Consider the following 27,654-nt stretch of genomic DNA (forward strand, 5'->3'; position numbering starts at 1 on the left):
AAAAGTATTTAATACGTTGTCTTGAAAACTAAGTCCACTTTCTGATACCCCTTGCCACTTCTGTTCGTGTTTTAGCTGGTTATTTTGGCTTTTAAAGAACTTTGTGTTTCTAAATATAATGCTAGTACTACTAACTGTTAATTCAACAGTTCTGATAGGTGAGGATTTTCCTTAAATTATGCCAGCCTCTCTGCTTCCTCTCCTTTATGTTAATTACTTCACAATTTTACTGAAAAGTTTCAATAGCCAGTAATTATTACACCTATGTAAATAGTACTCATATCTGAGCATTAAAAAGTATTGTAGCTTCTTGTGTAATTTTGTTCATTACTTTTAAAAATTTACTTATTTTTGTTTGTATTTCTTATTATTAATTCCACTAACTTCTCAGTATTGTTTTCCACAAAGTCGCTTATAACTTGTATTAGTTCCCACACGTTTCCCCTTCCCTGTGGAGATACCCTTCCTAAAGACTTCATTCTCTAGCTTCTAGCTGGAGGATTGGCCTCAGGCCTGCCAGACAGCCATGATTCTGGGACTTACTTTTGTTATCTTGGCATTCTCTTTGCCTTTCTCCTAAGTTTAATTTCCCGTTTCCAGAATTCAGTGTTTTTCTCTTTCTTGGTTTGTTCAAATGTTTTGGTGGGCTTTCTGATGACGTGGTGTGCATTCACGGTCACTAGTTTTAGACTGCAGTCTGCAAAGTGTCTTAATTCTGTATTCTGATTAACCTGGATATAGAATTACAGGTCGTTGATCATTTCTTCATAATTCTGAAGAAGTTTCATTGTTCTCAACCTCAGACTTTACTGTTAAGTACAGTGTCATGATATGTAATCTTGCATGTGATTTGTTTTATTTTTCTTCTCAGGAAGTTTTTACAGTATTCTCTGACTGGTTTCTGAAGATTCATAATCATATACCTGTTGGAAATCTTTTTTTTTTTTTTTTTTGATTCTTTGTCCTGGGCTTCTGGTAGGCTATTTTAATTTAGAAACTTTGATTTTGGAAATATCTTTTATGTTGTCTTTGATAACTTATTCCCTTTTGTAATCTCCCCACTCCCTGTTCTCTTTCAGTCAGATACTATACCTCCTAGATTGATCCTCTCATTTTGTCATAGTTTATGCTTGATGGAACTTTGCCTCAACTTTATCTTTGAAACCTATTTTTTAAAATTTATTTTGCCTAGGGCGCCTAAGTGGCTCAGTCAGTTAAGCATCTGCCTTAGGCTCAGGTCATGATCCCAGAGTCCTGGGATTGAGTCCCACGTCAGGCTCCCTGCTCAGCGGGGAGTTTGCTTCTCTGTCCCTACCCTGTCTCGTGCTCACTCGCTCTTGTCTTACTTACTCTCTCAAATAAATAAAATCTTTAAAAAATTTTGTGGGGCACCTGAGTGGCTCAGTCGTTAAGCGTCTGCTTTTGGCTCAGGTCATGATCCCAGGGCGCTGGGATCAAGCCCTAGATCTGGTTCCCTGCTCAGTGGAAAGCCTGCTTCTTCCTCTCCCACACCCCATTCTTGTGTTCCCTCTCTTGTTCTGTCTCTCTCTGTCAAATTAATAAAATATTTTAAAAAAATGATTTTGCCTGTTCTATTGATTTTTGTTTATCCTAATGAAATAATTTTATGAAATACAGATACATCTCATATGTAGATATCTGTGTATAAAAACAAACATGTAAAAAATTTTCACTCTGTTGCCTTTTTCATCTTTCTTTTCTCCAAGTTATTTTTTCCCCAACGCTGTTTTTTTCTCTTTTACATAAGGTGCTATCCTCTAATACAGAGATTGGTAAACTGGCGTACTGCTTCTGAGTTGCATCACGTTTTTGTATAGCTCTTGAGCTGAGAATGCTTTTTAACATTTTTAAAGGTTGTTTAAAAATGATTACAAAACAGAAGAATATGCTGCAGAGACCGTTGATGATCCACAAAGCCTAAAGTATTTACAGTCTGTTCCTTAACAGAAAGTTTTCTGATCCCTGCTCCTTGCTTTTCTTTCATGGTTAGGAGTCAGACACTACAAGTGAGTTGGAAACTGTGTAAATAGGGCTTGGTTAGCTTTCATGGAGATAAAAACTTGTTAATGCTGAAGTTAGTTTTGTTCTGGGTAGACTGTAATGTCATTATCTGTTGGTCTTTTCTTTGGGGCCTTTTGGTTTCACTAGAATAGAGTCTGTTCTTCTCACCTGAGGGTGTGAGCCTGCTGCACATGTTCTGAAGGTGAGAATACCTTTGAGTATGTAGGCTTTCATTTATTCTGATTTCAGTACAGTTGCCTTAATGTAAATTGTGTACTTCAGAATCAGTTTCTTCAGAGGCTAAATCTTCATCTTCTGCTGGAGTCACAGTGAAGTTTGTTATATGACTGCACAGGGAGTGGAGAGTTGGGCATCCAGTTTCTACTCACATAGAAGTCAGCTCCCTTCCTCTCTCTTCAGCCTGACATGACACTGCTGTTATGTAGAATATTATACCTCCTAGATTAGATTTTCACAAAAAAGGTTGAAAGATTGAAAAATAACTGGGAATTGTATATGAAGTAAAATTAACTTATTTTTTTTTTAATTATTGTATAATCTATTTGTCCTTGTATACAATCTCATACGACTTTTTGGTATTGGAAGTTCATTATTTTATTCCATTATGTAGAAAACATCATTATTGCTAAAAACTACAAAGAAATCTTTAATATTCAGAACAGCCCTCTGAGGTTTTAGATGTATTAGTTGCATTTTACAAATGAAGAAATTGGAGACACAGAGTGGTTAATTAACTTTTACTTGGAGGATCACATAGTAAGAGTAGAACCAAGATTCAAGCAGGCAGCCTAGATCTAGAGAATGCTTTCTTTCCATCTGTGTTACACTATAGTTCAGAATAGCATATGATGGGGCGCCTGGCTGGCTCAGTCACTTAAGCATCCAACTCTTCGATCAGTTCAGTTCTTGATCTCAGGGTCATGAGTTCAAGCCCTGCATTGGGCTCCATGCTGGCGTGGAGCCTAAAAGATAGCATCTGATAAACATAGCAGGTGAATTTGAATAGTGATGCTGTGAGTTCAGAAGAGAGAGACAATGGGCTGGAGAGTTAATGGTAAGCTTTACAAAGGATGTAGAGCTTCTGTTTTTGAGTAGGTAGAAGGGAATAAAGTAGTTCAGATAATAGGTTGTGATCCAAGACAGTATAGCTGTTACCTTTAGAAAATGTTAGCACACCATTCTGATTTAAGTAGAGGCTTGGGGACTGTTGAATGAAAGCTTGAACATATGGATGTAGCCAGATCATAATATTACATTTCAGAATATTGTATGTGTATTTTACACTGTGGGTTATGGGAAGGTTTTGTTCTCATATGGGATTCAATAGAAACTTGGTTTCAAGATTCATCCAATATTCAATATGAATTGAGGGTGTGGAGGTTATAACAGTTTTAGGTGTTTGTGGTTAATATATTAAGGTAGAAGTGATACAAGGAACATTATGCTTCCTGCCTGGATTACATTGCATCTAATTTTGTTACTTTCTTTCCTTGAGTGTTGACATATTTTGTAATTTAATTATTCTGTGGTAACAAAGTATTGAGGTGGGTGTAATATTTGAGAAATTTCATTTTGGTCATTTCATAGCACTTTTGGCTAAGATTTTGTTTTGCTTTTCATTGTAAGTGAAGGAGTTGGAAATTGTCTCTAGATTCTTGTATCCATTTTCAGTAAAAATGAAGCAATGTTTTTCCAGCCTGGGCTTAGGGCCCTCAGCCAATGAGAGAGAGCATAGGTAGCTCTCAAAAGCAGTTCAGTTGTGATTTGGGGGAGGTATGGGTTGTATTTTGCTTTTAATCTTACTCCATTTTCCTTATTCTTTCCCAGTGTATAATGCCAAGAAAGAGGTGAATGTATTGTGTTTGATATAGTAAAATGAGCCACCAATGTTGTTTCTTTTATTTTTAAGTTTTGGAGAAGACTTAAATGAGTAAGGAACATAGGATTCAGATTATCCTAGAGGGAAAAATTGGAGCATCCGTATTCTAGAATTTCATCATCAATCTTAAACATTGTTTTGTGTTTCACTCCTTTAATGCTGAAAGTTAAGATGAAGTTTAAAAGACTTGTAAAATTGTTCTAACTTGCTTTCTTAGAAAACTTGGTACTCAGAGATAGATTCTCTGCTTCATTATAAGAAAAACAGTGATTTGCATGGGGAAAAGCTTTAGTAGTCCTATTTATTGAAAAAGTCAGATCTTTTTTTTAATTGCTTTCATAATGTTAACACTTAACCTGGTTTCAGCTCTTAATAAAGTGATTGATATCACTTAATCATAGATATAATGAGGTTATGCTTTTATTAATACATTATTTTAAGAATAATTGTATAGGGGCACCTGGGTGGCTCAGAGGGTTAAGCCTCTGCCTTCGGCTCAGGTCATGGTCTCAGGATCCTGGGATCGAGTCCCACATTGGGTTCTCTGCTCAACAGCGAGCCTGCTTCCCCTCCCCTCCAACACCACCCCCGCCCCCGTCTGCCTCTCTGCCTACTTGTGATCTCTCTCTCTGTGTCAAATAAATAAAATCTTAGAAAAAAAAAGAATAATTATATAATAGGAGCTTATGTGTGTAATACTTTTCTTCTCTGAGTAGATGTTTGGAAGTTTTAAACAGAGAGGTCTTAATTTTGTAGTTTTTTTAAAGTAAACTACTGGAAACTGAATCATAATGTAAACTTAAGCTACAGTGTGTTTTTACTTTTGTTAATTAGAAAATGGTCCCACAAGCTTAGATTATGCATGGTGGTTTAGGTTAATACTTGGTAGCTTTTTTCTCTGTATGCAAATGCAACCCATCTCAGAAGTATCTTTCACTACAAGCAATGTATTTTCACCCAGTTTAATGGAACAGGTCTATGTTGATGGCAGGGCAGATCCCTTGCTGGAAACTCTTGATTACTGTCAGGGCCCTGTGTGGTGTATATAGTCTTAACCATTCCCCCCCAACCTTTGGAAAGTCTTTATACTTTAAGCAGCTGTAGACTACCAGTGTTTGTCTTTGATGTGAAAGCATAAATGCAAAAACTCTAAAATCAAGATATTCTTACTTTCTGAGAAAAATATAATGATAGGATATATGCAGTGATTAAGTTGTAAAACAGTTAAAGAATAATTCATATTACGTCTTAGAATGATGTGGAACCTAAATATGCTTTGTTAATCTCTCATTAATCATTTTAATTGAAATTGACATACTATCATTTTAACAATCCTGCTTAAGCTGAATATTACAAAGTCATGCTAACTTTTGCAATGATGCGATATACTCTTATTGCTTGTAAATGATTTAGTAGCTGTTAGCCCGGATAGGAAGAAGATTGACAAATATGTTAGGGAGAACTTGTACAATAATGTTGGCTGATTTCAGAAAGAATTGTGAAGGGATAACACATGGACTGTCACAAAATACGGCACTGCAAAATAAGAACAATGTAAATATCACTCTTGAAATTCTTATTGTAAATTGCAGAGATTGTTGGTTTTTCAGATTTATAAGACTTGAGGATTTATAAAAACAATTTAGCCTCCCCTTTCCCCCTTAGTGCTCAATATCATAGAAACTGACATCTATTATTATGTGGGTTAGCTTTTTCACTTCAGTTGAGTTTCAGATTTCTCTGTTCTGTAACTAGAGTACCACAGACTTAAATTGAGCAAGATAACTTGGTGATAGAATACTGAATATTTGCTGAGGGTAATAACTAAACTAATGGCATTTGCTTATTTATTAGTCTTATTTTTATATAACATTAAAGAAGTAATTAGTTCAAATACTTAAACAGTATATATTTAACTTGAGTTATGGTGGATATAAGAAGACATTTAACATACCTGGTAAATGACTTCAGAAGTTGTATGCTGAAGTTCTGTATGTGTATTCTGGTTTTACAATACCCTACAGCAGGTTTTCACTATAGTAAATATGAAACCATGGAGAAGTCTTTTATATAAGAAGTTCAGGGGTTATCATTTAGCTTTTCAATATCTGGTTTTGTCTTATCTTAGAAGCAAATTGGGTATTTATAGAATATAACATAAAAATATTACAATCTATGAAGAAATATATTACTTGAAATCAGTTTCTTATACAGTGATTTGTAGGTAGTATCTCCAAACTAATTTGTAGACTGTATTCTAAAATGCCTAGAAATAAAATAATACCTTTTTAAAGAAATAATGCTATAAATGGCATCTCCCCCAGCAATATTAGGCAATGAAAGTTCATTTTGTCTGTAACATAGTATACAAGACCATAGTTGTCCAAAGAAAATAGCGCTATTACGAATAAGTAATTAGGAAAACAGATTAGAGAAAGTATTTAACTTGCATCATGGTATTTAAGAAAAAGAAGAGAGATTTATGTGAAAAAGAGGTTATCTGGTATTGCAGTAACATGAAGAGATGAGAACAGTGAAAGGCAGGGAGGGGATGCTACTCACTGAAAAATGAACCGAGTAAAGGGCATTAATAAAATACCCAGCACATACTGCTCTGGGGGCCTGGTTCATCTGAAATAAGTGAGTAAAGATGAGCTATTCCTGTACTACCTTTTTTTTTTTTTAACATTTTAAAGGGGAAACTACCCGCTAAGTAAGCCTTAAAAACAACGCCATACCCTTTATAAAACTGAGGCAGTCCTTTAAATTTATAACCATGGGTGGTAAATAATTTATATTTTTGTTATTACCAATAATAAAAACAGATCTTTAGACTAAAACTTTTTCTACCTTGAGTGGGTTTTTTTGTTTTGTTTTGTTTGTTTTTACTTTGAGTATATTGTCCCAGGAAAAAAAGTATTGTTTTTTTGATACCATTTTCAAAAGATCTATTTACCCTTGCAGCATAGAATTAATACTATTTCTGCTTACCTAAGCTGCCATGTAAAAACATTTCTGTGGCAAAATTCATTCACTGATTGTTTGAGTACCTACTATGTGCCGGGTATTTTTCTTGGAACTCTAACTACAGCAGTGAACAAGAGAGAAGAATTCTTGATTTAATGGACTTTACATTTCAATAGAAATTTATTTCAAGTTCCATTTGAAAAATGCCCAAAAGTCATCTATCTTTATTACCTTTAAGTTGTGTTACTTTTGGGTAGGTGACCTTAACTAGAGCAGTTGGGACACTACATTTCTATCCAGTATGCTAAATTGTATTTAAAAAAAATAGAATGGGCAATAAGTTTATTAACCCATTTTTTTTGGTAAAGATTTTATTTATTTATTTGACAGAGAGAAATCACAAGTAGATGGAGAGGCAGGCAGAGAGAGAGAGAGGGAAGCAGGCTCCCTGCCGAGCAGAGAGCCCGATGCGGGACTCGATCCCAGGACCCCGAGATCATGACCTGAGCTGAAGGCAGCGGCTTAACCCACTGAGCCACCCAGGCGCCCTATTAACCCATTTTTAAATAGGGCAAAAAAGAACAGCTTTTTGAGCAGCAAGGGTGAGAGTTCTTATCCTTTCCCAGCTTTCCGTGAAGGATTCTTCTGATCATGAGAATGTTTGAACTGTACACATCTTTCATGGCAGCTCTGTTTTTAGGTTTCTTGTGTTACTGCTAAACTACCACATGACTTAGGTGCTATGTACAGTTTAGAATAGGCAGTATTAAGTGAACATTCTGGATCTAGACTGCCTAGATTTAAATCCTTACTTCCTCTAAGTAAGTTGTGTGCTTTTGGACAAGTTACTTTTCTGTGCCACAGTTTTTAAAAATCTGTAAAGTAATGGTAATAGTTGCCTAATGGGAGGATGAAATTAATTAGTAATGCCTAGCACTTGCAAGTACTAAATGGCAGCTATTACTCTTTTCCATGCTTGACATGGAGTTGATGTGAAAGTTGCTTTTCTAGATTTTTTTTTTTTTTTTTTTTTTGCCAAGTACCTCATTAGTTTGTTTGGCAGGTTTATGCTTTTAATAACAATTTGATATAATGGAAATCTGGATTCTAGCTTTGCATCATCCACTGGTTTGATATTCATTTGATTACTTAGTTGGAGGAGTGGGGGAGTTCAGATAAAAAATTTAATATTTTTACATAAAAGCTTTTTTTTTTTTTTTTTTTTTAAATAACTGAGCATGTTGGACCTTTGGCTGTTTTTGAGTACTCAGCTGGACCTTATTTTCTCTAGGTGTTTTGTTTAATGGCAATCTGTGAAATGATGATACCAGCTTATCAGTGACCATTAATAATTCTCATATTTTGAATTATTGGGTGATTTACTGATGATTGCTGTGATGTTTGTTTGTGTGTTTAATTCTAAATGCAATTTACTCAAAAAACATGCCAAAGAAAAGGTAGTTCCCTAAAATAACCTCTACTTTGGCTTTTCATGTCACTGAGAACCTATTTCATAAGTTTATTATAATAATCTCCTGATAAAACTTGAATCTGATAAAACAAATATATTCTGTCCCTAGTTACAGCTTAACATGTATATGTGCACTTTTCATTAATTTTAAAATGTTACAAACTTCACTAAAATTTGCTTTGTTTTTATGTCCTATTTCCTGAAAGACTAATCAGATTTTCATTAGTTTTTCACTTCCTTCCAAAGGGCACCTTGTAGATAAGCATGTTGTAGAATCAAAATAAATGTTGTAGTCAGATGTTATTGGAGTTTAAGTCCTGTAAAGATGATTCTGTTTAACTCCCACAAAGTTACCTGCGGTTTTTCCTGAACTTTATCTTCTGCAGCAAAGTTCTATTTTCATTAACTACACACTATTTTAAAGTAGAAGATGGTGGTGAGAGATCAGTCTGTGTTACCTTTGGATTTTTTTTCTTTGTGAAAGCAATGGCCGTCTTGATTGTAACAGAAAATTATCTGGAATTTGGACTCGAAACAGGTAATCATTTCATACAAGTTTAAAAATCAGTTTTGCTTTATCAGGTGTTAATATTTTTTACTTCATTTAATTATGTTTTATATTTGATGTTTTTAAAATTAGATTTGAGATGTACAGTAATCTTCTAAATAATTAACCTTTATTATTATTAATTTTCTTTTTTTGTTTGTTTTAGCTAAATTTTTTGTTAGCTTTTTCCAAAATGCTGTCCCCTCATTTTTTCCTTAAAGTTAAATTTAAGTTTCTGCAGTGCTGAAGTTTACTCACATAGATAAAGATGCAAATTTTGATGCAAATTTTATGCACACTTATGGAATGTACAAATATCAAAGGGATGTTTTCAAAGACTGTTCCTGCTAATAATAAAATTTTATTGCATTATGGCATACTAATTAGCACATGAAAGAGCCTAAGCTAGTCACTTCACGATTTAAGATGTTCTGTTTCCTAACATTTTATTTCCTAAGAAAGAGTCTATATTAAGAATAATTTTTTTTTTCCCCTGCAGGGTTTACAAATTTTTCAGATAGTGCGATGCAGTTTCTTGAAAAGCAAGGTTTAGAATCTCAGTAAGTTTTTAAAAATACTAAGTATCACTGAAGTTTAAATTTTTTCATTTTTTTGTAAAACATTTACTTTAAGTGGCTTTGTGTTTTTAATCCTTGAAAAGAGTTCTTTTTTCAGGACTTTCAGAAATATCCTCACTTCTAATGTTTACATATGTATAAAGTTAATATGTTTGATAGAATTCTTATTTGGATTTGCTCTTATTTGATTTAATTTCTATGCCGCCAGAGATTAAATAACCTTATATCTGAGTCATATATCAAATTCTGTGTTGAATATGCAGATTGTGTTGTTATCAGTGTGGCTAGAGATGCTAGTTCACCAAAATCCATTGTAGGTAATTGAGTCTGAATAGTCTTTTTTTGTAAAAGTTTATTTAGTTTTTGTTACTATGAATTGTGGTTTGTAAAGTAATTAGAAGAAAGGAAATTCCTAGAAAGTTACAGAACTTACTACCTTTTTTTTCTTTTTTCTTTTTTTTTTTCTTTTTTTTTTTTTTTTTTAATTTTATTTAGGGGTCCTGTTTCAAAACTTACTTTCAAATTTTTCCTGGCTATTTTCTGTTCACTCATTGGGGCTTTTTTGACATTTCCTGGATTACGACTGGCTCAAATGCATCTGGATGCCCTGAATTTGGCAACAGAAAAAATTACACAGTAAGCGGAAAATGTACATAAGCACATGCAGATAAATATATGTTTTCCATCTTAATGAAGGTATATTATTGTAATGAAATCATAAATTATTGTATTGAAAATTAATAAATAACCATTTGATGTCACACTACTTCTATAAGCAGGTTTCTTTCTTTTTTTTTTTTAAGCAGATGTCTTTTATTCACTTCTAAATTTTAAGTCCTATGACTAAAAACATAACAATTACTAGATTTCTTTTTTACTTGTTAAAAAAAGGAAATATCAGTATTTGTTAGAAGTCAGTGTTTATGATACCATAATCTCTGCAACTGAACTGAGGATCTATGGTAATTCTCTTAAATCAGAATATTTTCATTAACATATTTAAATTTTATGTAAATCTTAATTTTTACTTAAAAGTGTTTTGAAAGTTAACTCTGTGTACATAAATTTGTGTTTTTCCTGTATTACTGATTGGCTTATGAGACTTAAAACAATATTTTATTTGGGGATTGCTGATACTCTACAGTATTAAATGCCATAGATTACTTTTAACTGCCAGATTCTATTTCAGTTCTCAAATGGAGAAATCATATTTGAAAGCCCATTTACTCTATTTTTCATGGTTGTTACAGATGTTTTTTGTTGATGTTAGACACCTTGGCAGAATGGCAGGTTTATATCTTTCAGTTCATATCCAGACACAAATTTCCATCTTGTCTTTATGTTTTGCAGTAGACTCCCAAATTGAGAACATTCCATTTTGATATATGTATATACTCTGAGTTTCTCTGATCATTTTTCTTAACATTTCTGCCCTTAAAACTGTATTTAATGATGCTGATTTTGTAGTCTTTTCATATTCTTCTCTCTTAGTATGTCATTTTCCTTTATTTTAATTTTGAATATTTTTTGTTTTTTCCTTAACCTCCGTTTTTCTACATATTTTGTCTGTGAGTGTGTGTGTGTGTGCGTGCACGCACATGTGTGCAGGTGTCTGTGCACACGCACACTTGTCTGTGCGCACACGTGTTTACCTGTTCTCACCTCCCAGTACCCACTTCTTCATTCCTCTTTTTTCCCCTCCTTTTACTCAGCATGCTGTTGGCTGCATCCTGCCTTTCTCCCAACATCCATCCATCTCTCTAATGGCTTCTTTTAAAAACAAAACCGGGTTCTCCCCCTCCTCCCTACACATACACTTCAGTCCACTAATCCCAGTGTTAGGATTTAAATAAGCTGAAAGGGTGGGTGGAGGGGAGCCCTTCACCAGCTACTGAAACCGCTGTGGGCTGCTCCTTGATACTAGAGTGTTCCCTAGCAACACTGCATACCTAATACTGCTGCTTTCTTCCCCGCACCCGGTGGTTTACCCAGGCTGGGGGATGAAAGGATCACTTTATAAAAACATTTAAAGCATTTAGTGGTGGTTTATGATTGGGAGGGGGCACATCTTACTTTCCTTTTCAGTAAAATGTAGCTTCTTTTTAAGGGTTTTTTTCCCCCCCTTTGGGGTTTGGAGCTTTATTTTCAATTCATTGCAGCCCCCGATTGTGTTACAGCACTCTGCCATGATAACAGGAGTGTGGGCAACCTTGTTCTGGTGTGAGAATAGCATGACTGGCACAAAGAACAGCGTTCTCCTCAGCCCTGTGTCTAGGCACTAGTACTTGTTTAAATGCCAGAGCTTAGAACCGAAGTTCCACCTTTGTCTGTGAGGTGTTCTGACGCAGCCCTGTTTTCCTCACGTAGATCATTGCCCTGTTTTCCTTACATAGATCATTGTCATTTTCATTGTAGTGAAGATTTTGAAATGTGTGTGTGTGTGCATGTGTTGTGTATTTAAAACCTTCCAGTTCAGCCCTTCACTGGTTAATTCTGAAAACAGGACATGGTAATTAAATAGAAGAATTTGTCTTTTTTCTGAAATAAGAATAGTCTTTACAGTCATCTGTCTTTGTATGATACAAACTTGGTACAATAATTAACAATAAAATTATAACTCAGACCTAAAACCTTTTGGTGTATTAGGTATATTGCCTTTCTGGAGTAATGTAAATTTTCTTGGTATGTGTAGAATAGGGAATTTAACTTCATAATACTTCATGAAGAAATTAAAATATATGAATCATTTATGATTTTAACAGTGTATTAAAACATTATACATGATCATTGCATATTGAAAATTTCCTTAATTGTAAGTTGTTGTGGTAGGTTCCATGTGCCTTAAGCCTTCTAGTATTAAGGATCTTGCTAATCACTGGCTCTCTCACTTGTAAATAATAAGGAGGCACTTTGTTTTAGCTTGTGCTGAAAAAGTGTCAAAAGATGATGCCTCTATACTGAAAATCTATTGGATTCATTGACTGTGTAAAGTTAGTCATTTAAATACCTGTGTATTGAATCAGGGATATAGTAGGGGATTGTTAAAGAACACTAGGATAGAACTGAACAGATTTAGATTTTAGTGCTACATTTGCCTTTAACCTGTAATATTGCCATGAACAAGTCATTTAACTTTCCTGAATCTAAATGTTCTCGTTTGAAAAATTCAGATAATGAGGTAGTTTTGCAGGGGCTCAAATCCATGTCGAGTGATAACAATAAATAGAAAATAATGATGATAGTAGTACCTTAATACAGAATACTGAAAATAAGTTTCTACCTTCATTTTGTAAGTTCCAACTATCTGTAGTTTATTAGTGTATTTTGTTCCTGGGTTTTTATATTTATTTCTTACATGCTTTCAGAACATTACTTCATATCAACTTCTTGGCTCCTTTATTTATGGTTCTGCTCTGGGTAAAACCAATCACCAAAGACTACATTATGAACCCACCATTGGGTAAAGAAAGTGTCCCTTTGTAAGTATGGGTATTTGAGGGCTAATTTTTGATTCCTTATAGAATCAAAACTGTTTTCCAAAATGGTATATACTGTAATTTAAGTTTTTTAATGATAATACTAGAATACTGTATTTTTAAAACATTAATAGAAATGCTAAAAGTTGTGTTCTAAAACAAGCTACAAATCATCATTTAACTTTTTTATGATCTTCATTAATGAATGAATGTTAATATACATTAACAGTTATCTTGTATACTTCTAAGTTTTTCTGCCTTCTCGCTTAACCCAGTTGTTACCTGACATTTTTATGTCTTGGCCCTATTTTTAAGATAGTTTCTTCAGTTCTTTTTTTCTTAACTGTGAAAATTAAGAGGATAAAATAAGTAGTATAAATGGAAACTCATTCAACCCCTGTAAGGGATATTAATATATTACATATTTGCTTCACCCCTTTTTTGTTTTGTTTTAAAGATTTTTTAAAAAATCATTTTAACAGACAGAGACCACAAGTAGGCAGAGAGAGAGAGAGGAAGGGTGAAGCAGGCTCCCTGCTAGGCAGAGAGCCCGATGCGGGGCTCGATCCCAGAACCCTGGGACTATGACCTGAGCCGAAGGCAGAAACTTTAACCCACTGAGCCACCTAGGCGCCCCTGTTTTGTTTTTTTGATGAAGTAATTTTTCAAGTGAAGTAGAGGTCTTAACATTTTTACCCCTAAGTACATGAGTATGTACGTCTAAGAAATAAGGACATTTTCTGACATAATATTATCATCATGCTTATCCAAAAAAATGCCGTAACATTATTATCTAATACAGGTCATAATTCCCCTTTTAACAAAAGAAGATATAAGGAAACACAAACAGTTTATTAAAAGATACTAATAACTGTACTTAACATATTACCTCATTAGCCTTATAGAGCTATGTTAGAGTAATAGAAAGATTGAGAAAAAGCTGGTTTGAACGCCCGTTATTAAAACTGTCACTTGAGGGAGATTAACTTCACCGAGCCTCTGTTTCCCCATTTGGAAAATGAAGATAATAGTATCTACCTCAGAGTTATCATCGGAATTAAATGAAAGAATGCGTGTACTGGAACCAGCTGGAAGTAAATGCTTAATCAATATTTCTTTCATGGCTCTGCCTCATCAGAATTAAAATAGAAAACCTTGACAAGTCGTTGACTCCACAGTATACATTTTATATTATGTATTTCTTTTAGAGCCTGGTACATATTTGTCTTCCAGAATATAATCAGTGATGACCAGGACTTTGTTTTTTTTTTTTTTAAGAATTCTCTTTGAACTAGGGAAGCATTCATTGAGGTTAGAATGTTTCCCCCCCGCCCCCCTCACACACACAAGTAAGTCTTAATGGTAATTTTAACTTGACAGATTTACAACATGTTTATTTAAAAGTAAGTTCATACATTTCAGCTGTCCTGTATTAAGTGCCTGATGTGTGCTAGAGTTTAGAACAGATACGGAGTATGGTCTAGGTGTTACTTTCAAATTACTCACAGTGTTACCTTTTATCAAAGGAGGAAACCCTGGCCTTTTGAAAACATTAAACCACAAAGGACATCAGAAATTACCTTTTCTTTTTCCTTTAAGGGGCCCTTCTCAGTCAACTGAAAAAAATATCGTAAGGGTACATCTTCTACCTGGAATCCTCATTTAGTCTTGAGGAATTGTGCCCAACTGAGCCAGCTTGAGCACATAGCTTAAATAACTTGCTGGAGAGGAATCTGAGACATCCAATTTCTTCATAATATATCAGAATCTCTGGTTTTCCTGTGATCCCAATCAGGAAATCAGCAGAGTGACTGATACCTGTTCAAATATCTGTATAATCAGACAAAACTGTAGGCATGGGTTGTTGACTTGATAGTCCCACAGGCAATCTCCTGTAGTTTCTTTCTTTTTCTTACTCTCCAGTTTAACAGCACCCAGCTTCTCTCTCCATTTCACAACCAGGTTTTTTCCATGGAGGAGGGTAGATAGTGAAGAGGATCCCAGTTACTTTCTACACTTTTCTTCTAGATATCTATTACTACTGTTCTTAATGATACAATTTTCTGTCTAGGTCTATTATACAAGTCAAATTATTATATAGATAAGTTTGTTAGGTAGTAGAATACTTTTGTTTTATATCTCCAACTGTAATTAAGTATAGATATCCTATATTTTATATGGTGAGCACTGACACATTTAACTAGCATGCTAACGTATTTTGGTCTTTGAGAGCACCATGTCAACTTTTTGATCTGTAGAATGACAGAAGCTACATTCGATACTCTGCGACTCTGGTTAATAATCCTGCTGTGTGCTTTGCGGTTGGCCATGATGCGCAGTCACCTGCAAGCTTACTTAAATTTAGCCCAGAAATGTGTGGATCAGATGAAGAAAGAAGCAGGGCGGATAAGTACAGTTGAGCTACAGAAAATGGTAAGTTTCATACTGTAGTCAAGTGAAGAACAGCAAGCACTGTATTGTAAGAAAACAAAGCATTTAATTTTCCTTAATAGTAATATTAGCCCACAATACTCCTGCCGTTGAAATAAATGGCATAATCTTAAATTGACAGATAATGAAGAGCCCGCAATCCGATTTTGGTGCTAAGTGAAGAAAGAGTCTCAAGTCCTCTTCTTGCCATAGTACTTCAAGTCCTTTAGTTTGGGTTGCAATGCTATGGTATATCTACTATTGCTAAATGGGACCCCCAGTTGATTTGGAAGACATGACAATATATTACTGTCTAGCCTTCAAGACTTATGGGGTAGGAAATACTAGTTTTAGTGACATGTAACATTATTCCAAGTATTTGAACATGAAATGTAAATATTTAACTTAATGGGAATTCCAGAGAAAGAAAGGGCCAGGAGTCCATCCACCATTATAGTTAATTGGATTTGTATAACCGATCATGTCTTTTTTAGAAATCTGGTGTTGGGTGTTCTGTTTTTCATATTCTTTAATAGTCAGGGTGTTCATCAAGATTCAGAGACTTTCTTATTGTTTTTCCTTACATATTTTTGTTCTCTCTATGATTTTTCCTCATATTTTAGTTATATATGTTCATGCAGAATTGGGGACTTGATGTTTTTATTTATGACGGTTTTATGACTCATCTGTTACTTTTATTTAGCTTGATTTTCTGATGTCTGCCTAGAGATTCTAACATGTTGTTTCATATTTGAAATATAAGTGAATATACCATTTAAATTTAAGGGATTATTTTCTCCAATTTATATTAACCACTTAACTATTTTCAAGGAATTTAGTATTTCCACATTTAAAACATATCTTCAAACTGAGCCTTTCAAAGTCAGAAGTCAGTTTGGGGGCATTTATAATGAAGTGCAGACCTAATAACATTTAGCTTCCTTCCCGTGATGGGATTACTTATCTCTTAAGCAGTTCATTTTGACAATTATATGAAAGTTTAATTCACTCCTAACATGTCAGCCAGTGTTAGATACTTAAGAATTTTGTTGGTTGCAGGTGGCTCGAGTCTTTTATTACCTTTGTGTCATTGCCCTGCAGTATGTGGCACCTCTGGTAATGCTGCTTCACACAACTCTGCTTTTGAAAACACTAGGTAGGCTTGCCCTGGCAACTGGGAAATGTGTTTGACTTTCTACCTATAATTAATACTGCGTTTTGTTACCTACAAAGAAATATGCTTCTTTAAATTATTTTCTTGGAGAGTTCTAAAAAGAAACATGGGAAACTTTTAAAAGTTGATTCGTCATCTTCAGGTCCGTATAGTTTTACAGTATTATGCTTTACTTATAAGAATTATTTGCTAAAGATTAATTCCCGTATTTACTGAGAAACTTGAATGAGCACTCTTGGTCTTAGTTATTTTGTATTTTAAGAGGGTGATGAAAGATTTTGTTAGTGCTTGATCATTTCAGTTACTATAAGGTAGTTGTATACTTACATGAATCCAGGATCCTTTAGTGAGCTCTACTTTAGATATTGATAGGATAAAGATTTCTCAGCAGAAAAACAAAGTTCTCCTATAAGTCTGTTCACTAAACTATCAAGTTCCTGTGTGGTGGTATTTGAGAACTATTCATTATTTTATTGATTATTTCCCTTTTGAAATACAGTGTGGGGGGGTTAAGAAGCCCAAAGGAACTAAAAAAGTATTATTTGGGTGGGCTTCATAGATACTATAGAGCTGATAATAGATATAAATGGCCTTTAGGAATCTACGAAACATAAAGAAGTAGCTCAGTTATAAATTATGTGACTCATATCCTATCCAACATAGGAAAATATATGATGAAAACTTTCTGGAAGCTATTAATAGTCTCTCACATTGAAATCATAGATAGTTTCTGAGAAAGAAATTTATTCTGATATTCTAGAGGTAGAAAAGATTTCTAAGAAGTTACTGAGCTTGTCCCTGTCACTCCAGTAGAAGTAGTTGATTAATGTATTATACAAGGAAAAGAATTGTTTTTATTATTTTACCAGATTTTAGTGCAGTTAGTTAAAAGTAAATTAGATTTTTATGTGTACTCTTACTGGTAAGACCAGCTTGTAGTCTAATCAGGTTAAATGAATTTTTTACCGGATATGTACAAAGGTTATATTACTTTATTTTTCAACATGAAGTAATTTGTTATGCCACTAAACTTCCTGTTCTTAATTTCAAGTATAATTTTAAAACTTCTTTCTTTCTTTCTTTCTTTCTTTCTTTCTTTCTTTCTTTCTTTCTTTTTTTATTAGAGGGTTTGGAATTAGTTTTAGTCTTCAAATTTTATTTGTGTCTTGAATTTTCTAGGTAATCATTCCTGGGGGATATATCCAGAATCTATCTCTGCCTTGCCAGTGGATAATAGTCTACCCTCCAACTCTGTTTACTCTGAATTACCATCTGCTGATGGGAAGATGAAGGTAACTGTTACACAAATAACAGTGGCACTGAGCAGCTTAAAAAATATTTTCACTCCTCTGCTTTTTCGAGGACTTCTGTCTTTTCTGACCTGGTGGATTGCTGCTTGTCTCTTTTCTACAAGCCTTTTTGGGCTTTTCTATCACCAGTATCTGACTGTGGCATGAATCTCAGTTAACAAAAAAGGATATCCAAGTCACACTTTGAATTGAAATGCTTGTGCCCTTGAAGGGCTGTCGGAAACCAGAAGAAAGCAAATACAAAGGAAAAAAACATATCAGAGTATCTTGTTTTAAATGCTTCCTCTGTATTCTCAGGGTGAATCAATGGTATAATATTTAAAATTACAGAGTAGATTATTAACTGCTATACTGTGGCATTGGAATTTTAACTCCTTGTATTAACTGATGTGAGAGGGCTATCTACAGGGGTAATACTTTGATTACCTTGGTTTACAGAAACCTCCAGCAGTCTTTGAAACTTCTCATATGACTCCAGTTATTGATTAATTGTTCTTAATGGTGTAAAGGTACTGTTAATACTCATAGTGGCTGCCTATATAGAACAGTCTTCAAACTGAGCCATGCTTTGGGAGAGGGAAAGGAGCTAGAGTCACTTCTGTTGGTAACCTTTCAAACAACAATAGCAAAATCCAACAGAAAGGAAGAAATAGCTACTGTATATTACAGTAAAAAAAAGCTGCATAGTTATTTTAAATTTAAAGCAGATGTACATGCTTAATATCTATAAGTACTGCTGCTTGAGAGTAGCAAGAGTATTATTTTAAAATATATTCTGTCCAACTTGAGGGATCTTTTAAAATGATTGGCCATATGAATATTTGCAGTCTAATAGGCTTGGAACTCCCATATTTTATTTTATTTTCTGTGATCCTAAATACAGTTCTTTTAATAGTCTAAAGATATTTATCAATATTGATCAGACTTTAAAAAGTTACTTTAATCCTGCTGACTACCTGTATGTATTGTATTGTATATATATTATATATTAAATATATAATATATTGAGATTATAAAAGGTGAAAATATTGGATCCTTATAATATTTTAAGTTGCTGAATGTATATTAAATGTGATTGAATGAGCTGTGTTTGTATCTAGAAATTTTCTTTTTTTTGGAATGAGATTAAAATACATTTTGAAAGTTCATCAGATCAAGCAATTTATTTGCGTTGCCCATGTGTGAGACTGCTTAAAATTTTATAAATACTTGGATGAATTCTCTCAAATTAAAATACCTTTTCTATCATTTTTAAACATCAGAACCTTTCCCACTAACCAAATCTACAGGAATAATTTAAACCCATGTTAAATAGAATTTGTTTTAAGTTTATAGTGTTTAGAATAATTGAGATAATTTGAAGGAAAAATTCATAGGAATGAAAAATATATGTAAAAATTTTTTTGATGCTTTGTTTGTCTAAAACCTAAAATAAAGAGTTTCATTTATAAAGGGAATGAATATAAGAGATAAATAAGGTTTGTTTTCTTTTTTGAACAAGTAGTAGAATTTATAGATAAACTTTATTCCAAAGAATATTCTTGAGAGGCTGTATATCAATGCTATTGTCACTATTGAAAGCAGTTTTGAAGGTCTTTTGAAATTACTTCCAAGGCTTGTGGTTCACATTCATTTGAATAATTGCAATACAGACAAGTTCCTGTCTTTTGGTATAGATTAGGTATTTTGGAATTAGCTGATATTTTTAAATATGAGTGAATAATTAGTGCTTAAGTTGGATAAAACTCTGGTTGATCAGAATTGTTAATATAGCCTAATGGTAGTTCATGTGAATTTCCAAAAGAAACATTCCAGATACATCTTGAGATAACACCATCCACTAAAATAACTATCTTTTAACAAGATTATAGCAAAGTATAACATTTATTTTGTATGTGAAAGTTCTCACATGTTGGACTTGAAAAGAACCTTACCTGATACTTAAAACCTTTTTATTAAAGAGCTACATTTTAAAAACTATAATTTAAGTTATTTTGAGTTTCAAAGATTGTACCGAGAAGTAATACGGGGTGGGAGGGTGGGTGAGAAGACTTAGAATTTATTATTGGATGAAATCACGTGCATTTCTAAAATACTATTGATTCACTCTTTTTAGACTTGAAATCTCCCTGAGTATACTGTGAATGTGTGCAAACTGCATATTAAAGTAATGGGTTTGATTTAGGTTTTTTTAGTCTTTCCAAACAAATTGAAGAGAATGATGGTTATAACTACTGGTTTGTTTAAGCATCTTGTCTCCACACAAATTATATTCCTGAGTGTAAAGGGTTTATACTTTATGTAAGCCAAATATTTTTTTAATTGAGATAAAATTGACATAAAACATTGTATTTGTTTTAGGTCCACAACAGAATTTATATATATAAATTCCAAAATGACCCAAATTATATTTTAATATTCTTAATTAGGCCAGTAGAATTCTTTTTATGTTGGGCTCTAGTTAATATAAGTGCTTCATAGGTCAGTTATTTTATATTTCTACTAAATTAATAGGAATCCTTAGTAATCTTGCTCCATATGATTTGTGGGATTGCATTTGACAATTTGTTGATTCCTGCCCCCCACCCTCTCCCCACTGCACTATATAAATCAGAGCTGTATTCTCCTTCTACCCCCATTGATATGTCTGAAATGAAAAGCATATAATTTTATCTTAATATCCGTATGCATTTTGATTATCTTTGGCATTTTCCCCAGAATTCCAATTGCTATGCATAAATGACCAACGCATCCAAGCAGAATGGGCTCATTGTCTTATTGTTTCTGATATAAATATCATTGGTAAAATAGTGACATTTCTTCTTGAGTTATGATTCAGAACAGATATTCATCCATTAATGGAATTGATAGGTCCAGGAAGCACTAAGTAGAATTCATTATGAAATCTATAATTGGAACTTCACTGGATAGATTTTATTCTTTCAAATGAAAGATTAAATTCTCAGTACTGAAAAGCATAGGGTCTCAACATTCTCTGAATTCAAACACACTTTCTGAGCCATCTCATAATTGAAAATGGTCTATCATGGTATACGGCTCTATTCAGCAAAATAAAACTAAGTGATTTTTGAATGTGGATCATCCTGCATCTTCACAAACCTTTAGGTGGCTTAAAAAATCAGATTTGAGCACATTCATGATCCTAGACCATGAACTGAGTATCTCAGATATTTCTACAATATCATCTTTTAACTCTTACTTGTCCCATTATGTCTGTTTCCTGTGTTCATAGCTGAGCTGCTTATATGCCATGAAAACTCTGACATGGATACAGCATGATCACAAAGCTAATACCAACCTTTCTCTCCTTTAAAATGGTAAACATTTTACTTATTGTATTTTCTTCCTAAGAAAAAAGAAAAACCAGATAAAGTCTCTCTTCATAAGTTTGTCTTCCGTTAAAATTGAACTTTTTTTCCTTAAGCTACGAACTATTATGTTGGATGGGCCTATCTTCAGTGATTCAGAAAATGTGTATTTCTCTATTTCATTGCTGTTCTTTACTTTCTTTCTCCCTTACAACTAGCTGTATGTGGTTACTCCCCTCCTTTCTTCCACTTGGTAAAAGACGATACATTATCTTAAATGAAGAAGCAACATAATTTTGTGGAAAGAATGTTAATTTAACAATTAGGAAACATACCATTACTGACTTCAGTTAGCTATTTTTTGTACTTAACTAGGCATTCAAACTATACTAATGAAATAGAACTGAATTATCAGTGTTGACTTCAGTTTTATCATAAAATAAGGAATTTACATTAAATATGTGGCTATATATTTCTACAGCTGGTATCAGTTTCTTTTTATGTTAGCCTGAGAAAAATGAATAGCAATTTTTGGCTTCAGGAATGGTCACAGATCATGTTAGAAGAGATTCACTTACCGTTCGTTGAAAATGACTTCACAGAGAGTGTTTTCTCCAGGAACATTTGTTTTGTACTCTTTTAATTATTCATTCTTTTTAATTATTCTTTTTAATTATTTAATTATTCTTTTAAATTATTCATTCAGTAAATCTTTATTGAGTACCTATAATATTCCAGAATTAACCTATAATATTCCAGAAACTGCCCTACATAACAGCAGTGAACAAAATACCAAATCCCTCCCCTCAAGGAGCTTAGAGTTTAGTGTGGGGATGAAGCAAAATAAATGAGTCAAATTTAGGATATGTTAGATAGTGATAAGTTCTAATGAGTGGGGAAGGTGGGGAGAAATCAGGGAAGGGAGAGAGAATATGAAATTGGAGGATAGGAATAAAGCTAAAATTTTAAGCAGACCATCCAGAGAAAAAGCCTCACTGAAAAAGTAATTTCTGAGTAATGACTTACAGAAGGTAAGACCTATCATAGTGGGTTTTTCTTTTTCTTTTTCTTACAAGCAGTTTTCTTAGTAATTCATTGGTTGACAAAACACCCCGATTGCTTGAACTTTATCATTTGTGTGCTCACTAGTGAAATTTTTGAAAAGATGGACAGTATTATATATTCCCTTTTTCGGGTTGGTGTATTGTACAGAAAGAATTATAGGCATTGAATTTAAATGCTGCTTGTTTGCTACTGAACAGCAAAGCATTTAAGAAATATAATCTCCTGAGTCCGCTTGTTACAGTTTTTCTGTCAAGTGCTTTTTAACTTAATCCAAACATGTTTACATTGTTTTTTTTTTTTTTTTGGTAGAACTTTTAAAGACTCAAAGGATTTCAAATGAATTGTAGGACCCTAGAGCAATATAATCTGTCCATTTGGCAGACACATTTTACCCACTAGTTTTTAATCTGTTAGATAATCTGTTGCACAAAGGTAATTACACAGACGGTAACATGGCTGAGGACAAATTTGATTAATAGCATCTTATCAAAATTTTAAATATTCTAACATGATTTGAGTAAATCAAGTGTACCCACTGCTGAAGTATTAAAAATGAGAGAATGTATTTTTTAAAATAGTGCTCTACAAAAATTAGCTTTAACTTCTATTTTATTTGGGATGCACTTTTCTTTCTGTAATGCTAGTGAAACAGTTTATATTTATGAATAAATAATTCCAAACGACTAAAGCAAAAACTATGTTAGTAGAATTACTTCAAATAAGAAGCAGTGATAAAATGCAGAATTACTGTGATTGTGTGTTTATGTGTCTACTTGTTCTATAACATTTTCTCAGAGCATGAAATGTAACTTTAAAATTTAAACATATGAACTTTTAAAAATTTAAATATATTAACTTTTTAAAATTTAAACGTATTTAAATTTCTATCATTATAGTAGATAGCCTTTGTACCAGTTTTGGATAAGTGACTTAAGTTTAAAGTTAATAGTCCCAACTGGACAGTCCATTGAAACTGTGTATCAGCATCAGAGAAGAAACTGAATTATAGGAATAAACCAAATTTTATTTAACAAACTTTAATCATTAAAAAAAATTTTTTTAATTGAATAGTGAAATTTTAAAGGAGTAACACTGCAGTAATGCTGAAAACAGAGTCATTTCAACTGTTGGCACTAGAATAATGAGATATCCACATTTTTAGAAAATGAACCTCAGTTTTTCCATTTATAGTATGTAGTACCTCAAACTACACACAAAATTGAATTCAAGAGGGACCATATTAACTTGTTGTAAAAGCTAAAACCATATAGTTTTTAGAGAAAGTCGTAAGGTAACAGTTTGGTAATTTTAGGGTTGGGCAAAAGTTCCTTACTATGTAAGCAATAATCATAAAATTTATTTTAATGATAAAACAGATTTCATAGCAATTAAAAATTTCTCATTAAAAAACCTGTTAAGAAGATAGACATGTCATAGTTTCAGATAAAATATTTGCAAAACATGAGGAGGACTGGTGTTCAGGATATAAACTACCAAAAAAAGATGAAGTGGGCAAGAAATTTAAATAGACACTTCACAGTTGACCATAAAGCAGACAATAAAGTCCTCATCCTCTAGCAGTTTACTGTGGTGATCCTTCTTAAAATTTTCTTAAATTTCTTATACTGAATTGAGATTCTTAGATCACTAGGTTTTTTATCTCAGGTCAGGTTAAAGAGTGACTAATTTTTCTGTCTGGAGAAAAGTAGTAGAAGTGCAGTTGCAATGCATTGTTGGATTTTACAATTTTTTTGACAGCTCTTGCAGAAGAATGTGTTGAAAGAAAAGAGTGTTCAGTTCTTAAAAGTTAGGATGGTTCAATAAAATGTTAAGTACTAGCACTATCTAGATCACGCATAAAAGGTTTTTCAATTATATGAGCAGACATATGCAATAAATTTGATAATAGTTTTCTTTACCTCTTTAAGTATTGATTTTACTTGAGAGTATTAGGGTTCTTGGCAGAAGGAGTGGATTTTAGTTTTCACATTTTAAGTGAAGAGCACTTTCTTGTCTTGTTACTTCATTTGAGTACCACTTAGAAGTACCATGTTATTAAGCTATATTTGTTGCTGATTGTAAAGCAATAAAACAATTTTTTTTAATGTGAACTCATTCCACAATTCATTGACACGGTTTGGTTTTGTTTAGGTGATTTTTTCCTCTCGGTGTTTATTTTGTATAGTTGAAGTTTGTTTGTTTGTTTATTTGTGGGGGTGGATAGTTTCTAATCTGGTGTTTAATTCGTCCAGTGTGTTTCACCTTGGACCTTTTTTTAATCTCTAGAAGTTCAGTTTGGGTCTTCTATATTTCCTACATGACTCTCCTTAATAGGTTTATACTTTAATTTCAAGTAGGTTCCACACCCAGTGTGCTTGAATTTATGACCCTGAGATCAAGACCTGAGCTGAGATTAAGAGTTGGATGCTTAACAGAGTATGCCACCCAGGTGCTCCAATTAATTTTATCTTCTGTCTTACTTTCCAACATGTGTCTGTTGATGGATTTTTTTCTTCTCATTGTGGTTCAAACTTTCTAATTTGTTTGCCTTCCTGAAAATCTTTGGATGGCAAACACTGAATTTTGCCTTTTAGGGTATTGGATATTTTTATATTTCTTTAAATACTCCTTGAGCTTTGTTCTGAAATGCATCTAAGTTCCTAGAAAACCTAGGAGATAGTTTTGATTCTTTTGAGACTTTCTGTTAAGACAAGAGCAGACTTTTAAGTTGATGCTACTTTTTACCCACTGCTGAGAAAAATACCCTTCTGAATACTCTACCAATGCCCACTTTGGAACCATCCCACCCATTTGAGTCCCAAGGATTGTCTGCCTGTTCCTTTCTGGTGATTCTTTCCCCAACATCAGGTGATATCCTCAAATGCATCCATTCATCAGAACTCAGCTGAAGACATGAAAGAACTCTGCCAATCCCCAGAGCTCCCTCTCTGCAACTCCCCTTTCTGATACTCTTTCCCTGATTTTTAGTTGCCTTTTCTTCACCAGATTCATAGCTCAGAGAGATCACTGGGTTCAGGTTTGGTTCTTTCTTTGCTGTCCTGTGGCTTGAGTGTCAGTAAACTGGAGTGGAGTTCATCTGGTAATTTTCTTCTTTCAGGGGTTACTGTCCTGTGCTTCCCTTTCAGTAATTCTGTAAGATAGAGTACATCTGATCCCTATTAATTTCACTGTGGCTGGAAGGAGCATGCCCCAAATTCTGGGTTTTAATTTTTTATTAGAAACATTCTGTTTCCCATGAAGAGTCTGTTCAGAGACAGCCTTCCATTCACATAGTGTTTTAAAATATATATCATTAACATCGTTTGTCACCAGGGTAATGCAAATTTAAACCATAGTGAGATACAGCTGTATGCCTACTGTAGTGGCTAAAATTGAAAACTCTGGAGACATATTGGTGGCTCAGTTGGCTAAGTGTCCAAGTCTTGATCTCAGTCCAGGTCTTGATCTTAGGGTCATGAACTCAAGCCCGGTGTTGGACTCCACACTGGACATGGAGCATACTTAAAACACCAAAAACCAAAAACTTTTGACCTGACAAAATGGTGACAAGGATATGAAGCACCTGGAACTCTCCTCCATTGTGCTACAGCTACACTGGAAATGATTCAATCACTTTGTTAAAAATTGTAGGTTTGTTTTTTTTTTTTATAAAACTAATAACATACCTGCCCAACAACCCAGCAATTCTATCCTTAAATGTTTACCCAAGCGAAATAAAAATACATTTCACAGAAAGACCTGAAAATATTCACAGGAGCTTTATTCATAATAGCCCCAGACTGGAAACAGTTCAGGTGTCCATCAATAGTAGAATGAAGTATATATATATATATATATATATATATATATGTTCAATGGAAAACTTAGCGTAGTAGTGCATAGCAATACATGCATAGTGACTTCATTACAAAGGGTACAGGATGGAAACAGGTGGGAAACTAATTTTACAGTGGAGAAACCTGATAAACCTCATCCTAACAAAGTGATCAAGGTTAACATCAGTAAATTATATTAATGACGTGTACCTTTACTATAATGAGAATGGCACTTTTCCACTGTGGTGTTATTCCCCAGAACCCAAACACCAGTATGTATAAACATGAGAAAAACATCAGAAATGGGTCCCAGTTGAAGGACATTTTACAAAATACCTGACCAATAGTTCTCGGAATTTTCAAGAATATCAAAAAGAAGGAAATTCTGAGAAACTGTTAGAGACAAGAGGAGACTGAGGAGATAAAATAACTAAATAGAATGTCGTATTCTAGATTGGATCCTGGGAGAGAAAAAAGGGCATTAGATAAACACTAAGGAAATTGAAACAAAGTATGGACTTTGGATAATAATATATCAATATTGGTTCATTAATTGTGGCAAATGTGCCATAACAATATAGAACGTTAATAAAAGAAATAACTGGGTATGGGGTATATAGAGCTCTCTGTACTGTCTTTGCAGTTTTTCTGTAAATCTGAAACTGCTCTAAAAGTTTATTTTTAAAAAAATGAAGTTTATCTATAGCTTATTAGAGTTATATAACTCTTAGACTCCAGGAATGCTCAGTAAGAATGGAGCATTGGGTTTCTGAATGCAGTGAAGTGTTTATTCTTGTGTAGCAAGATAAGGAGACTAGGACAATGTAATATATTCTTCATGAAGCTAAGTTAATAAAATTTTAAGGTTCTTTATTCTAAGATTGTTTCTAGAGTTTGGTGTTAAAATACCTTTTGCTTTGAAATGAGACTAATAAATAGATTTGGTCTACTACTATACAATCATAATAAAAGTTGATTATTAGTCCTGAAATTTAAAAAAAAAAAAAAAAAAACTGAGAGCCACAGGTTTTATCAGTTTATTTCCTGAAAACTTTCAGAAAATTTATCTTCCTGCTGTGTAGCACTGAAATACTGTTGCTTTATGGTATTTCTCATCTACTTTAACCTGGTTTAAGAGTCTAGATAGGTACCTGATCCTTTTTGGTACCCTTGAGCAAAGGAGGAAAAAAAAACAGGCAGAAGAACCAAGGAGAGTTCCCACAATCTCATCTCACATCCATCCAGCGGTGAGAAGAAATGCCAGGATCTTCTGAAGTTCAGAGTCCAAGAGAAGAATTCTTTCATCAACTCTTTCTTACGAGTGAGGTGGGAAATGGAGGCACCTTCATTGGACACCCGAGGGCAATGCATTGAGAAAGTAGTAAGAATCCATCTATAATGGAACCCAAAAAGGCTAATCATGGTTTTTTATGTTTTAGGGTGGAGTGAGCTGGGATTTTTTGTTCCTACGTTTATTTATATTTATTCGTAATTTCCTCATTATTTCCAGATAATGTGACCTTTTCACATTATCTGGAAATAATTTAAA

The 27,654-nt window shown here is 33.5% G+C and overlaps 1 protein-coding gene and 1 pseudogene across 9 annotated transcripts in view; both read left to right on the plus strand.

The window, feature by feature from the left end:
• Nucleotides 1–19,023, plus strand: part of TMEM161B (transmembrane protein 161B) — a 67,129-nt gene extending 48,106 nt beyond the window's left edge. For 6 of the 8 annotated variants that reach the window (XM_082724378.1, XM_082724376.1, XM_082724374.1 and 3 more), the window contains 7 exons: nt 8,747–8,898; nt 9,407–9,467; nt 9,981–10,121; nt 12,851–12,964; nt 15,220–15,394; nt 16,451–16,547; nt 17,745–19,023. In XM_082724378.1, the coding sequence (XP_082580504.1) occupies nt 8,747–8,898; nt 9,407–9,467; nt 9,981–10,121; nt 12,851–12,964; nt 15,220–15,394; nt 16,451–16,547; nt 17,745–18,022 (1,018 nt within the window). In that variant the 3' untranslated portion in view covers nt 18,023–19,023. The remainder of the gene's footprint in view (nt 1–8,746; nt 8,899–9,406; nt 9,468–9,980; nt 10,122–12,850; nt 12,965–15,219; nt 15,395–16,450; nt 16,548–17,744) is intronic. The other 2 variants (XM_082724380.1, XM_082724373.1) reach the window with 2 other exon arrangements.
• Nucleotides 1–27,654, plus strand: part of LOC309860848 (elongation factor 1-alpha 1 pseudogene) — a 424,877-nt pseudogene that overhangs the window by 223,623 nt on the left and 173,600 nt on the right. The window lies entirely within an intron of this gene.

This window comes from Mustela nivalis (genome assembly GCF_964662115.1).
Source record: "Mustela nivalis genome assembly, chromosome: 3".
NCBI classification, from domain to species: domain Eukaryota; kingdom Metazoa; phylum Chordata; class Mammalia; order Carnivora; family Mustelidae; genus Mustela; species Mustela nivalis.